At 42.2% G+C, this 11,973-nt stretch overlaps 2 protein-coding genes across 2 annotated transcripts; both read left to right on the forward strand.

The window, feature by feature from the left end:
- Positions 1-4,285: 4,285 nt before the first annotated feature.
- On the forward strand, positions 4,286-5,269 carry LOC136652529 (olfactory receptor 6F1-like). Its single transcript, XM_066629470.1, has one exon. The coding sequence runs from the start codon at positions 4,286-4,288 to the stop codon at positions 5,267-5,269; it is 984 nt and encodes a 327-aa protein (XP_066485567.1).
- Positions 5,270-8,664: 3,395 nt separating this feature from the next.
- On the forward strand, positions 8,665-9,622 carry LOC136652530 (olfactory receptor 6N1-like). Its single transcript, XM_066629471.1, is given in 2 exon segments — positions 8,665-9,014; positions 9,016-9,622. Coding segments are annotated over 2 exon segments (957 nt in total).
- The last annotated feature ends 2,351 nt before the right edge of the window (positions 9,623-11,973 follow it).

The raw sequence follows: 11,973 nt of genomic DNA on the forward strand, positions 1-11,973 counted from the left end.
CTCCATTCAGCCCAAAGAGTGAGAAAGGATCAGATCAAGATAGTGTAAGTGAAGATCCTGATGCCAATCATACTGGAATAACATGTGATACAAAGATTCAGTAACACCTACATTACATGGTCAGTCAGCCCACAAGGTATCTATACCTGCTAGAATCTCTGCAGAAACAAAGGGCCTTGTCTTTGGCAAGATGTAATGTCCTGCCCTCAGCTGTGACAGATTGAAGATGGACATGTACAACTCCTTATAACGATAGGCGTTGTGTATGTGACCTGGGAAAAGTTAAATCGCTGGCTCACACGATCTTGCATTGCCCATCTCATTCGAAGGCCGACTCAAAACTTTTAGTTTTGAGTTTTTAGGGGGGTGACTTATTATTATAATTTGAAACTGTAGCATGTTTGTATATATGCCAATTAAGCTTTAATAAATAAATGAAATTATTCCCGTGGTCCTGGCCGCTGCAGGCCCAGCAGCTACCATCCTATCATTAGGGCCTGTCTTCCTGGAGACGGCTGCAAAACTTGTAGCACTTGCAAATTTGAGACTGCACACACCCCTCATATTTTGATGGTAAACTAGTGGGAAAAAACCCTCATCTTCTTTTCAGGTCCATACAGGATTTGTGGATAAAGCACATAGAACTGTAATGCCACAAAATCTCCTGTGCCCTCTCCTCCTAAGCAAAATGTGTGAGAGCAGATTTGCCATCAAATCTTCTTGCTGCTTAAGGAAGTGTGGAGCTCATCAGCGTGCAGAAGAGAAATCTTTAAGCACCCACATGCCTAACCTGGTGGGATTGTGAAGATGTCCACAAAGGAGAAGGTCAGATGCCTCGAAGCATTTTAATCTTTAAGCATCACTTTTCAGATAACTCTCCCCTGGCTGGCAAGAGACAACTTCCTAAGATTGCTTGAAGAATCAGGGACATTCAGAATTCAAAAGCCATTAAGAAATCCTTCTTAGATCTTTCGTTTCTCAATCAGTATAGACAGGAAAAGAATGAAATTCCTGCCAAAATGCACCCCTGATCTCTCTCCTGATCATTAGATCTAACATCATTACTAATATGCTACAACCAACAAGATCACTAATAGTCTCTTCATCCCTCCCTCTTCCTCTCACCAATTTAATCTCTTTGTCATATTAAAGATGAAAAATGTGAAATGAGGGTAACCAAGAAGGACTTACTAGCCTGATCTGGTCTGGTCTTTCTGGTCTGGTGAGGGCAATGTTCTGATCAACTGACAGTTGACCTAAGGGACTATGATGTCAGCGTGTAATGTCACAAGAGGGCCATTACATTATAGGAAACCCCTGCATAATCAGATTGCTGAGATGTGGTCTGTACCTACATGGAACATATATGCAGGCATTTTATGTGCCAATGTGCTGCAGGTGTATTGGGCAGCCCTGTTGAGTCACTGAGGTGGGGGAGCCCAGCTTGCAATTTCTGAAGGCTGGGGAGAGCCTGTCTTGGTGGGTGTTACTAGACACATATCCCCCCATACACACACAGGGGTCCTTTGCTAAGCAGGAGAGATCATCTGCATAGACATGCATTCTTACTTTATGATTTACCAAGGAAAACTCTTTAGGCAAAGGTTACAAGGGATACCTTAGGACACGTTTGGTGCACTTCATGCATGTACTAAAACGTGTTTTTCCTGGAACAAGAAACCAATGGAAACCATCAAAAACCAGGTGCACACCCACCAAAAATTGACACAAATATTTGAAAAAGGTCACACAAAAAAAGGATTATTTCAAAAGAAACAATGTAAAACTCATTCAGGGATTGATTGGGATGGAAAAGAAAAGGAATCATAGAGTTAACCATTAATCCAAAAGAAAGTCTTTTAAGGCTGCAAAACTTGACACAACCTGAAGTTGTCACTGTTTTCAATGAATGTGAGAATAGTACACTGCCCCTTTAAGGCTTAATTAATGTTCGCTGTTAAAGTTAACAAGATTATCAGGGGCATAGATATAAATATTATTTCAATAACTGTAAGTTCATATTAGCAAAAGTCCTAAGGGAGAGTTTAAGATTCAACACATTTGAATGAATCAACAGAGACAACCAACTCCCAAGACAGAAACAGGGAGAGGGAATTACCGTAAATAAAAGCTTCACAGAACAAAAGATAGTTGTTACAGGAAGATTTGATGCATAGGCCATGCCTGTGGCTTCCATTCCCAGTCATGAATTCTAGAGGTTCTATCAGCAAAAAGATGTGAATTGATGGCCTTCTTCTTTCTCATCAAGCTCATGTTGGTTTTCTGAAGAAAGTGCCATACGGCCACCAAGGAATTAGAACATGCTGCTCTCTGGAAAGTAATGACACTCTTGCCTTACTATAAGATGGACCCAAGGTAACCTCTGGATGTTTCTGTAGGTTACTGCATTGATTCCCAAACTCTCCAGGATACTCTCCAGGAGTTTGGAAGCATCTGTCAGTCTTTGTGGGGGAAGGAGAGATGCAGAAGCATGATTGGGATGATTGCGCCACTGCCAGGGCTTTCAGGGGCATTTTTACACTTACCTGAGTTCACACTGGCCTCTGGGGTGGGTGTGGGGAGCCCCATGGAAACCCTCACAGGACACTCCAAGTCTCATAAAATCTAAAAGTAAAAATTGCGACCCACTTCCAGTTTTTGATCACAAAACCAGAAGAGGGTCACAAGCTCTATTTTTAGATTTTACGAGGCTTGGGGAGCTCTGCAGGGCTGTTCACAGGGTTCCCCACACCCACCCCAGAGGCCAGCATGAGCTCAGTTAAGTGTAAAAATGCCCCTAAAAGCCCTGACTGCGGTGTAATTGCCCCGATTGTGTTGCTGCATTCCCCCTCCCCACCCCTTAAAGGGACACAGACAGAGCTTCTCTGACTGCGGCATTGCGATGCACTAGTTTGAGAATCTCTGGGCAACTATATAATGTTCTTGTAAAGCCAGTAGAAAGATGGAAGGGACTAATGGAAGGAGAATAGAACTGTAAACTGATTGTATATACATATTTTTTCCCATGGGGCTGGTAGTTGCTACATAAAACTTATAACAAAATTGTTTGCATGTCTACTCAGATATAAGCCCTATTGTGTTCAATAGGGCTTACTTCCAGGGAATTGTGTATAAGATTGCAGCCTAATGTTTCTGGGGTCATATTGGTTGTCTTTTCATTTGGTCATATAACCTTTCTCTGGAAGTGAAGGGAAGAACATCTTCCAAGACTTGGGGTTAACCGATTACCCCAAAGAAATTTTTACAGCAGTGCCCTGACTTTCATCCACTTGACCTTCAGCTCGTTGTTCTTTCAGTGTTTTTGATTATAACCACATTTGAAAATTCGTCCACATGCTTTTCCACTTTTGTCCAATTTTACCCAATCATATACAATGTTTGCTGGCATTGTATATGATTTATGTTTATTTTAATTTTATTTTTGTTCAAATGTGTTAAAGAATTAGCTATTTATGTTCTATCATAGGTTTTTTGCTAGTTTTTCACTGCAAACTAAATAAGAGCAGAGCCTTACTCCAGCAGTACAGGTAAACAAAGTTTTAACTAGTACGTGGCAAATAAGTTTTCCTTCTCTATGCATTATCATACTGATAGCACTCAAGAGATAATAATTACAGTTCAGAGTTGCTATGATTTCTAAACTGACTGTTCCATGCTGTTTATTTGGCTTTATCGCTTGACCTGCTTCCCCTCTGTTGCAGCTTTTAATGGTACCATTGGAGTGGATTTCCAGTATTTGAAATGGTCATCACACCATTCAGATAACTAGTTTCTCTTGTTTTGGAGTTAGTTACCAGGTCTTTTTGAATCAGTGTGAATGAAAAGGAGAGAAACGGAAGCAAACATTGTTTAACAATTTAAAAAAAAAAATCCATTAACATGAGATTGAAATGAATGCACTATTTAGTTTCCACAAAGAGAAAGCGAGAGAGAGAGATGTTATTTCTGAATGAATATACGTCCAACAGACATTCACTGAAAAAATGTAAGATGGTAGAAATGCAGTGGGTGGGAACTGGTGCAAGGTTTAACTGTCAAAAATGTTCATATATACTGAGTTTAATTAAGGGTACAATCCTTTCCAACTTTCCATTGCTGATACAGTTGAGACAGTGGGATGTGCACCATATCCTGCAATGGGAGAGGCAGTCATGGATGCCTGCTCAGAATCATTCTCAATAGAAATTTTAGTGAATGTAATAGGTGCTCTTGGTTAAAACTGCACTGAACTGCGGTATTGTTTTTCTCCCCCTAGTTGCAGATGATGGCAATCAGAAAAGAGGGAAATCAAACCATCAACACAGAATTAATTCTTCTGGGTTTTGGAGATTTTCAGGATCTCAATGTTGTCCTCTTCCTCTTATTTCTAGTGATTTACATCCTCACCATGGCTGGGAACATCCTCATTGTTGTATTAGTTGTGGCAAAAAATAACCTTCACACTCCCATGTACTTTTTCCTTGCAAACCTCTCTTGCCTGGAGACCTTCTACTCTTCAACCATCCTGCCCAAGATCCTTGCTGGTTTGACTGGGGAGAAAGCTATTTCCATTCCTGGCTGCATTGCCCAGTTTTATTTCTTTACTGCTCTGGCAGTCACCGAAATGGACCTCCTAGCTATAATGTCTTATGACAGGTACATAGCAATATGTAGGCCCCTACATTATGCCTCTGTTATGAGTGACAGACTCTGCCTCATCATGGCTGTTGGGTCTTGGATGAATGGGTTCCTGGCCATGTCAGTAATGATGTATCTGATGACCAGATTGACATTCTGTGGTCCCAATGAAATCGACCATTTCTTCTGTGATCTGGCTCCTGTAGCACAAATCGCTTGCAGTGAAGACCACAGATTTGAATTGATGGGATTTGTGTTCTCGACTATTTTCACCCTGCCTCCCTTTTTATTGACTCTGACATCATACATGTTTATCATCACCACCATCCTACGAATCCCATCTGCCACTGGAAGGCAGAAGGCCTTCTCCACATGTTCATCGCATCTCATTGTTGTTACCATCTATTACAGTACCCTAATCATTGTCTATGTTCTCCCAAATCCAGAAAAAATGAGAAAGCTGAACAAAGTGTTCTCTGTCTTTTACACTATCCTGACACCCCTGGTCAACCCCCTGGTTTACAGTCTGAGGAACCGAGAAGTGAAAGAGGCCATTAGAACATCCATTGGCAAAGTGATTCAGGTTATAAGACCAAAGAAAAGCCGAGTCATTGTTTCAAGAATAAGGTAGTGTGAGCTAAGTCCTAAACCTACTTAAACGTATTTATGCTGTTTATCCCACCGGTTTATCCCACCAGCATCACCGGTATTTTAACAGGGTTTTTTTTGTTTTGTTTTGTTTTGTTTTTTGCATCTGTATATATTTTTCAGTATGAGCCCCTTTGGGACAGGAACCTATTTCATCCCACAATTTATTTTGCTATGTAAACCACATGATGAATTTCTTTGTTGAAATGCAAAAATAAAAAAGTATTTTAAATATGTAAATACATGCCTGTGCCTCTCCTATATAGAAGATTGTGGGTTGGAAGGATTTATTAATCACAGCCTATGCTAGACTGATTATAGTCTGCAATTCAGGATCTAGCCAAAATTCTGCTGGGAATCACAGAGATATCATATTGTTGTAGGATTCTTGCATTTCCAGGCAATGAAGTTTTCTGGAGTTGAGCTGGTGTGATTTGCTCCAGGCCAAGAATGTTGAGGTGTTTCTTCAGACTTTTAGGCACTGCTTCAAAAGCTCCAATGACAATTGGCTCAATATTGACCTTCTTCTCCTAGAGATACCCATGTTCTATTCTCAAGTTGTTGTTGTTGCTGCTGCTGCTGTTGTTGTGCTGCTGTGTTTGCTGCTGCAGTAAGAGTTGATGTACAGTAATGTACATTTGATGTCTAGCATTTATAGGCTTCTTATTTATAACTTATATTTATTCTTATATTTATTTATAGGAAAGAAGGGAAGGGCTAGGTTTATTGCAATGAAAGTTCTGCTCCCTTTTTGAACTCCCTTTCCTCCAAAGGAGGAAGATGTTTAAACCTGTACTCAAGTGAAGTACACACAAGCAGAGAGAACACACAATTGAATGAGGATGAGGACATCCGCCTTGTTAGGAAGTTCAAGACAGAGATCAGTAAATCCAGTGCAGCTTGACTTGAGTTGAGTCACGAGTCTCTGCCCCCTTTAACTTGACTCAAAACCAAATCCTAACAGGTGGACTTTCTGAGTCACCCAGAGCATTTTGGGAACTCTAAAAGACTCGAGTCGTCTTTTCCATAAAAAAACCTCAGCCGTGGCTCTGCAGGACAAAATGAAGCTGCTTCTGGGGTGTGTGTTGGAGTTCCCTTTAAACACTTCCCTGATGTCCCCATCCAATCTGTAAACAAGGCATAAGCAGGTGGGATGGACTATGTGAGATTGGGGACAGAAGCGGCAAGAGGGAGGAGGGTCACGCACAGCAGCTGGGAGGCTTAAGAGTATGACCCAATCCTTTGCAGCTCTACTCAGAACTAGTCCCATTATAGTCAGTCATTCAATGAGCCTGCTAGAGTCCTGCCATGAGTTTATGGCTCGGAAATCTCCCCACCCCCTGTATTCTCCTCTCACTCATCCAGGGGAAAAAAACCTTCATCCAATGATCCAATGATCATTGGTTCCTTCAGAAATGGACAAGGAAACCCACTCCCTCCTCCCCCAACCTCCTACTTGATGCAAAAGCATTAACCTTTCCCTGCCTCCTTGCTGGAACTTCCCTGTTGCTTGCCCGGTCTGAATGATGGCCCCACAAGGTCTTTCACACTGCAGAAAAAGTAAGCAAGTGCACCCAGATACAGAGTCAAGTCTGCACATGTGGGAACTCATTTCCAAGTCAGTGGCCTCAGACTTGAGTCAGTGCCAGAGTCACTGACATGCCTGACACAAGTCAGCAAGTCACAAGTGTACACAAGTCAGCAAAAATCATGTGTTTTTGTGACTTGGACACACCTGACTTGAGTTCCCATCCCTGGTTCAAGATATTGTAATGTTCATTGTTTGGAGAACTGAGTGAAAGGATTATTTCAATGTTTGTATGGATATATTTCTTCTCGCTAATTTCAAATTCCATAAATGGAACCATAGAGGATACTTTTCCATTTAATGAGTCATGTGAGACCTCTATTCCTTTGCTGATGGAATATAGACCAAGGAAACAAATGAGGAAGTCAATTTAGAAGAACATAAATAAGAGCACAAAATGAGCACTATAGGCATATACCGAAGACATGAAGGAGTCTCGATCCTGGCAAAATATGGTGCTTTTGGCCCATCTGTAGACATGCAAAGAAGGTGAAAATTGATATCATTGCTCTTTAGTTAATTATCCATCCTAATAGTGTTTGTTAATTCATTTGAATATGGATGCAATATGAAATAAGGCATAACCTTAGTTACATGAATATTGTTGCAGAAGAAGAAAGATTTTGGAGACTATATGATGCTAGTAAATGAACTGGTTTGTCTTATGTCGTTGGGCTATGTGATTTATGAATCCATAGAAGAACATTGATAGAACTGTGGGTGAAGCTTTCTTTTCTGAGTCCTCTATGACCTACATATACTATTTCCAGAGGCAGTATCTTCTGAATGCAGGTGAATAACAACAGGAGAGACATAAGTCTTCATCTCCTGCTTGTAGGTCTCTCAGAGGCAACTGATTGGCCTTTGATGCTGGACTACATGAATCTCTGGATTGATATAAGAGATCTTTCCTTAGATTCTTGACTGAGAAATGCCATTCAGTTCCCTAAATTCCTTTGGCTGCTTTCAAAATTCTTTAGCAAGAAGAAAACTTTGAACTGTCTTTCATGTGAAATTTGAGGGCACCTGAAGAAATTAGTGGCTGCTAACCTTCTGCTGGCATATTCTTAGTGTCAATGCCAAGAGTAGTTTCTTAAACAAGAGGTCTACCATGTTGTTTGTTCATGATGAGAAAATATTTCAGTTGCTTTTCCTTAGGTTATCAGTCCAATCTCAGTCAAATTTCCTGCACCACAATTCAGCGACACAGAAAAAGCCACTGCTATACCCAGTGCAGGCAACAAGGCTGCTGGAGGTCTGGTAAGAGAACGTTTGTCCCCATGCCCCAAGAAAAGCCCCAGCATCCCTTATGGGGCTGCTTGGACCTGCAACAGCAAAATTGCTGGCACAGGTCCGAGCAGCCCATGTTGGCAGATCAGGCCCAGGAGGGGGGGATAGAATTTGGCAGTGCCTCTGATGCCATTCCTTCCCCCCAAGCATGGTCTGCTTACCCATCTATTGCACCTCTTCCTGCCCTTCCCCCATCCTGGAATGGAGCCTCTGCACTGCTCTGCACTGTACTTCCCAGCCCCAGCACTCGGTACTTCTCCCGCCTGCACGAGGGGCCAGCACCCATCTGTGCAGGCCTCCATGCTGGTGCTTGCCTCCGCTCAGCCATTACAAATTGCTTTCTGGTCCTTTCATGATTGCCATTGCCAGGGCAGTGTGCAGGAGTCCAGCGCTTTGGCCACGGTGGATTGGGCCGTAAGTGAAATCTTAACATTAAAAAAGATGGTTTATCACACAGTGTATCACTTCACACATTTATTTTCTTTGTCTAGATGCAAGTGATGGACATCACAGAATGGAAAAATCGAACAGAGATGGCAGAATTCATCCTTCTAGGCTTTAGAGATCTCCAGGGCTTGAACATTTTTCTCTTCCCCTTATTTTTATTGATCTATACATTCACCATGGTAGGAAACCTAATTATTTTAGGATTGGTTGTTTCAGATCATCGCCTTCATACGCCTATGTACTTTTTCCTTGGGAATCTGTCCTATTTAGAGACCTACTATACTACCACCATCCTGCCCAAGATATTGTCCAGCATCTTGACTGGAAACAGATCCATTTCGATTTCAGGTTGCATAGTTCAATTTCATTTCTTTGCTTCCCTCGAAGTCACAGAATGTGGTCTCAGCCATGATGTCTTATGATCGGTACTTAGCAATATGCAAACCACTACACTATTCAACCCTTATGAACAGTAGAGTTTGTATCTCTTTGGCGGGTGGATCTTGGGTTAATGGATTTGTGGCAATGGCAGTTCTGTTGCATTTAATGTCAAGATTAACATTTTGTGGTGCCAATGAAATTGACCACTTCTTCTGTGATTTTACCCCAGTCATTGAGCTTGTCTGTAGTGAAAATCACACACTAGAACTTCTGGGGACAATTTTTTCCTCCATGTTCACGCTGATCCCCTTTTTATTAACTGTGACATCATATATTTTTATCATTTCCACTATCCTAAGAATTCCATCGGCCATCCAGAGGCAAAAGGCCTTCTCCACCTGCTCATCTCATCTTATTGTGGTCACAATATTTTATGGGAGTTTGATCATTGTTTATGTCATACCATGGAGTGAGACAATGAAAGAATTAAACAAAGTCTTTTCTCTCTTTTACACTGTCCTGACACCGTTGGCCAATCCCCTCATATACAGTCTGAGAAACAGAGAAGTGAAAGAAGCCCTTCGGAAATGTCTTAGCAAGCACAATTGGTTCTCAAAAATTTCTTGGTGATAAGGATAAAAATAACTCATATTTGCATGAGCATGCATTATCAGCTTATACTATCATTCTGAAATCTTCAGTTTATTTCTGTGATATCCCTGAACTTTTATACTTGTGGCTTCATTGTAAATCTAGCAAGAAGAAGTACTGTTCCTTTGTACTGATGTATAGTTCACCTTGTCAGAAGGGGAGATTTTTAAAGGAGAGATCTGGCATGAGCCATTGCCTACAGAGATAGCTCCTCCCTCCCCTCCCCACCCACAATCCACCCCCCATGCTGGCTTACCTACTCTGGAGCAGGTCGCTGGCTGTGCCGCAGGGCCCAAAATGGCCACTGGCAGCATGAAGTGGAACTCTGTTACCTTGTCTTAACTAGTCCAAGAGGAATGGGCTAACTCTACTAGACCAATAGGATAAATCACCTACTTATGTCCTGGTTCTTTACCAGAGATTTGTCCAGAAGCCAGAACAAACATAAATTGGAAAAGCACTGTCACGCCTGGGCAAAAGCACAAGACCAGATGAACTGTGCCTGTGTGAAAGTGCAGACATTGCTGTCCATTAGTTGGGATGTCTGTAAATCAGATGTATTTAACTTGGGGATCCATCATAAAGTGGAACTCCCGCTCACTCAGAAACAGAGGTTGTATGGGACAGGCTGACAGAATCATCTGTCAAGACTGCAGTCGGCAAAAAAAAAAGTAAATTGAAGTTGCCACTGCAGCTCCCCATGTGGTAATGCAGGGGTGCCAACACAGTGTCCACAGAATCCTGCAGGGAGTTGTGGCCTCTGGAGGATTCCTCAGCATAAGGGAATGTCTGTTCCCTTGCCCTGTGAAAGCCCCTGTGAACCCAGTGGTTCAAGCTGGACTTGCACCAGTGATATTGCTGGCGCAAGTCCTCTTTGACCCACGAAAGCAGATCAAGCCCAGGAGAGGGGTCAGGTCAGCACAGTCACTAAACCCATCCCCTTCCTGGGTCCAAGCTGCCTTTCTACCTGCCCTCATTGCCGCCCTATTCTGCCGATCCTCACCCCATACTGCCACCTTTCCACCTCCATCCTGGTCTCTGCACAGCCTTAACTCAGGGAGCAGCTTCTAGTGTCCATTGCCATGTGGACCTGGCCACTGACCAGTTACAGTGGCAGCCAGGCCAAGGTGGCAGGAGGGCTTTTTGGAGGTGGGGAGGAGGCAGTTTTGTAGGGAGGTTGGAATGGGGCAGATCAGGCCTGGGAGGGGGCAGTATTGGCAGAGGAGACCTCTGCCATAACCTAATCCCTCTCCCTGCCCAGCGTTACATGGGGCTTGCGAATTTGTGGTAGCTAAATAGCTGGCACGAATCGAAGAAGCCCAAAAGGGTAGGCTGGGTCTTTACTTGGGCTAAGGAGACATGTATCCCCTTAGCCTGGGGAGACCTCCAGGCACCTCCTAAGTTTCACTGGGATTGGGATGCCCCTGTGCCAACATTCCAAGAGGAATTTTATAAAAGAAGTTTGATGCCTCCTGCAAATCATCCTCTGTTTGGTTGTAGAAGATTTCCAGTTGCTTCTTTTCTTGTATGTTGTTCACTTTATTTTGTTTGTGTAGTGGGTTCCCATCAGCAATATATTTGCTATTCCATCCACCTAATTCCCAAGGGGGACATACTATTCTTAAAATAATGAGATCACTGATATTGTTTGCACTAAAATCTAAGCCTGTATTGTCAATAATTAAATCCCATCTGCTACAGCCCTAAGGAGGAGTTCATAAGTTAAGAAAATACATATAATTGATCATAAGAGATTTGTATCTCCTAGGGAAGGGAACTCATTTAATATATAACATGAATACTCAACTAGAACAACAACAGGTAACAGGTACCCCGTTAGATATTTGTAATAGTTAAATGAATGAAAAACTTGAAACAAATGGACTTGATAAAGAACAATCTGGAATCTACATCTCTCGTGCGACAGGCTGATGAGGTAAGGAAGAACATGGTGCAATAGATTGGTGAAATAGCAAACAACAGATTACTACCAGATCAAGGGAAGCTCAAAGTAGATCAAAATTGCCGATAGTCAGTAAAAACGATAATAGAGCTGGGGGGGATGGGAGAAAAAAAAAACAAAAACAAAAAACAAAAAACAGTTGTCTCATCATTTCTGCTCAGCAAAGACCTTCACACCCATTTTTTTCCTGCTGAGATGGAGGGAGTGTTGTCTGAGATTAAGGTACAACCTCCTTTTTTGCTTTCAGAAAAGCTATTTCCTCCCCTATAAGCAGCTGCTGATTCACAAGAACATGCCCTCTTAATAGATTATAAGACCCAAAATGCAGTGGCGGACATGTCATAAGTTCCTATGAGGTCATATCTTA

Source organism: Tiliqua scincoides, chromosome 5 (assembly GCF_035046505.1).
Source record: "Tiliqua scincoides isolate rTilSci1 chromosome 5, rTilSci1.hap2, whole genome shotgun sequence".
In the NCBI taxonomy this organism is placed as follows: domain Eukaryota; kingdom Metazoa; phylum Chordata; class Lepidosauria; order Squamata; family Scincidae; genus Tiliqua; species Tiliqua scincoides.

Excerpts from the sequence above, each read along its gene's own strand:
- LOC136652529 (XM_066629470.1), top strand. The coding sequence starts at position 4,286 with ATGGCAATCAGAAAAGAGGGAAATCAAACCATCAACACAGAATTAATT.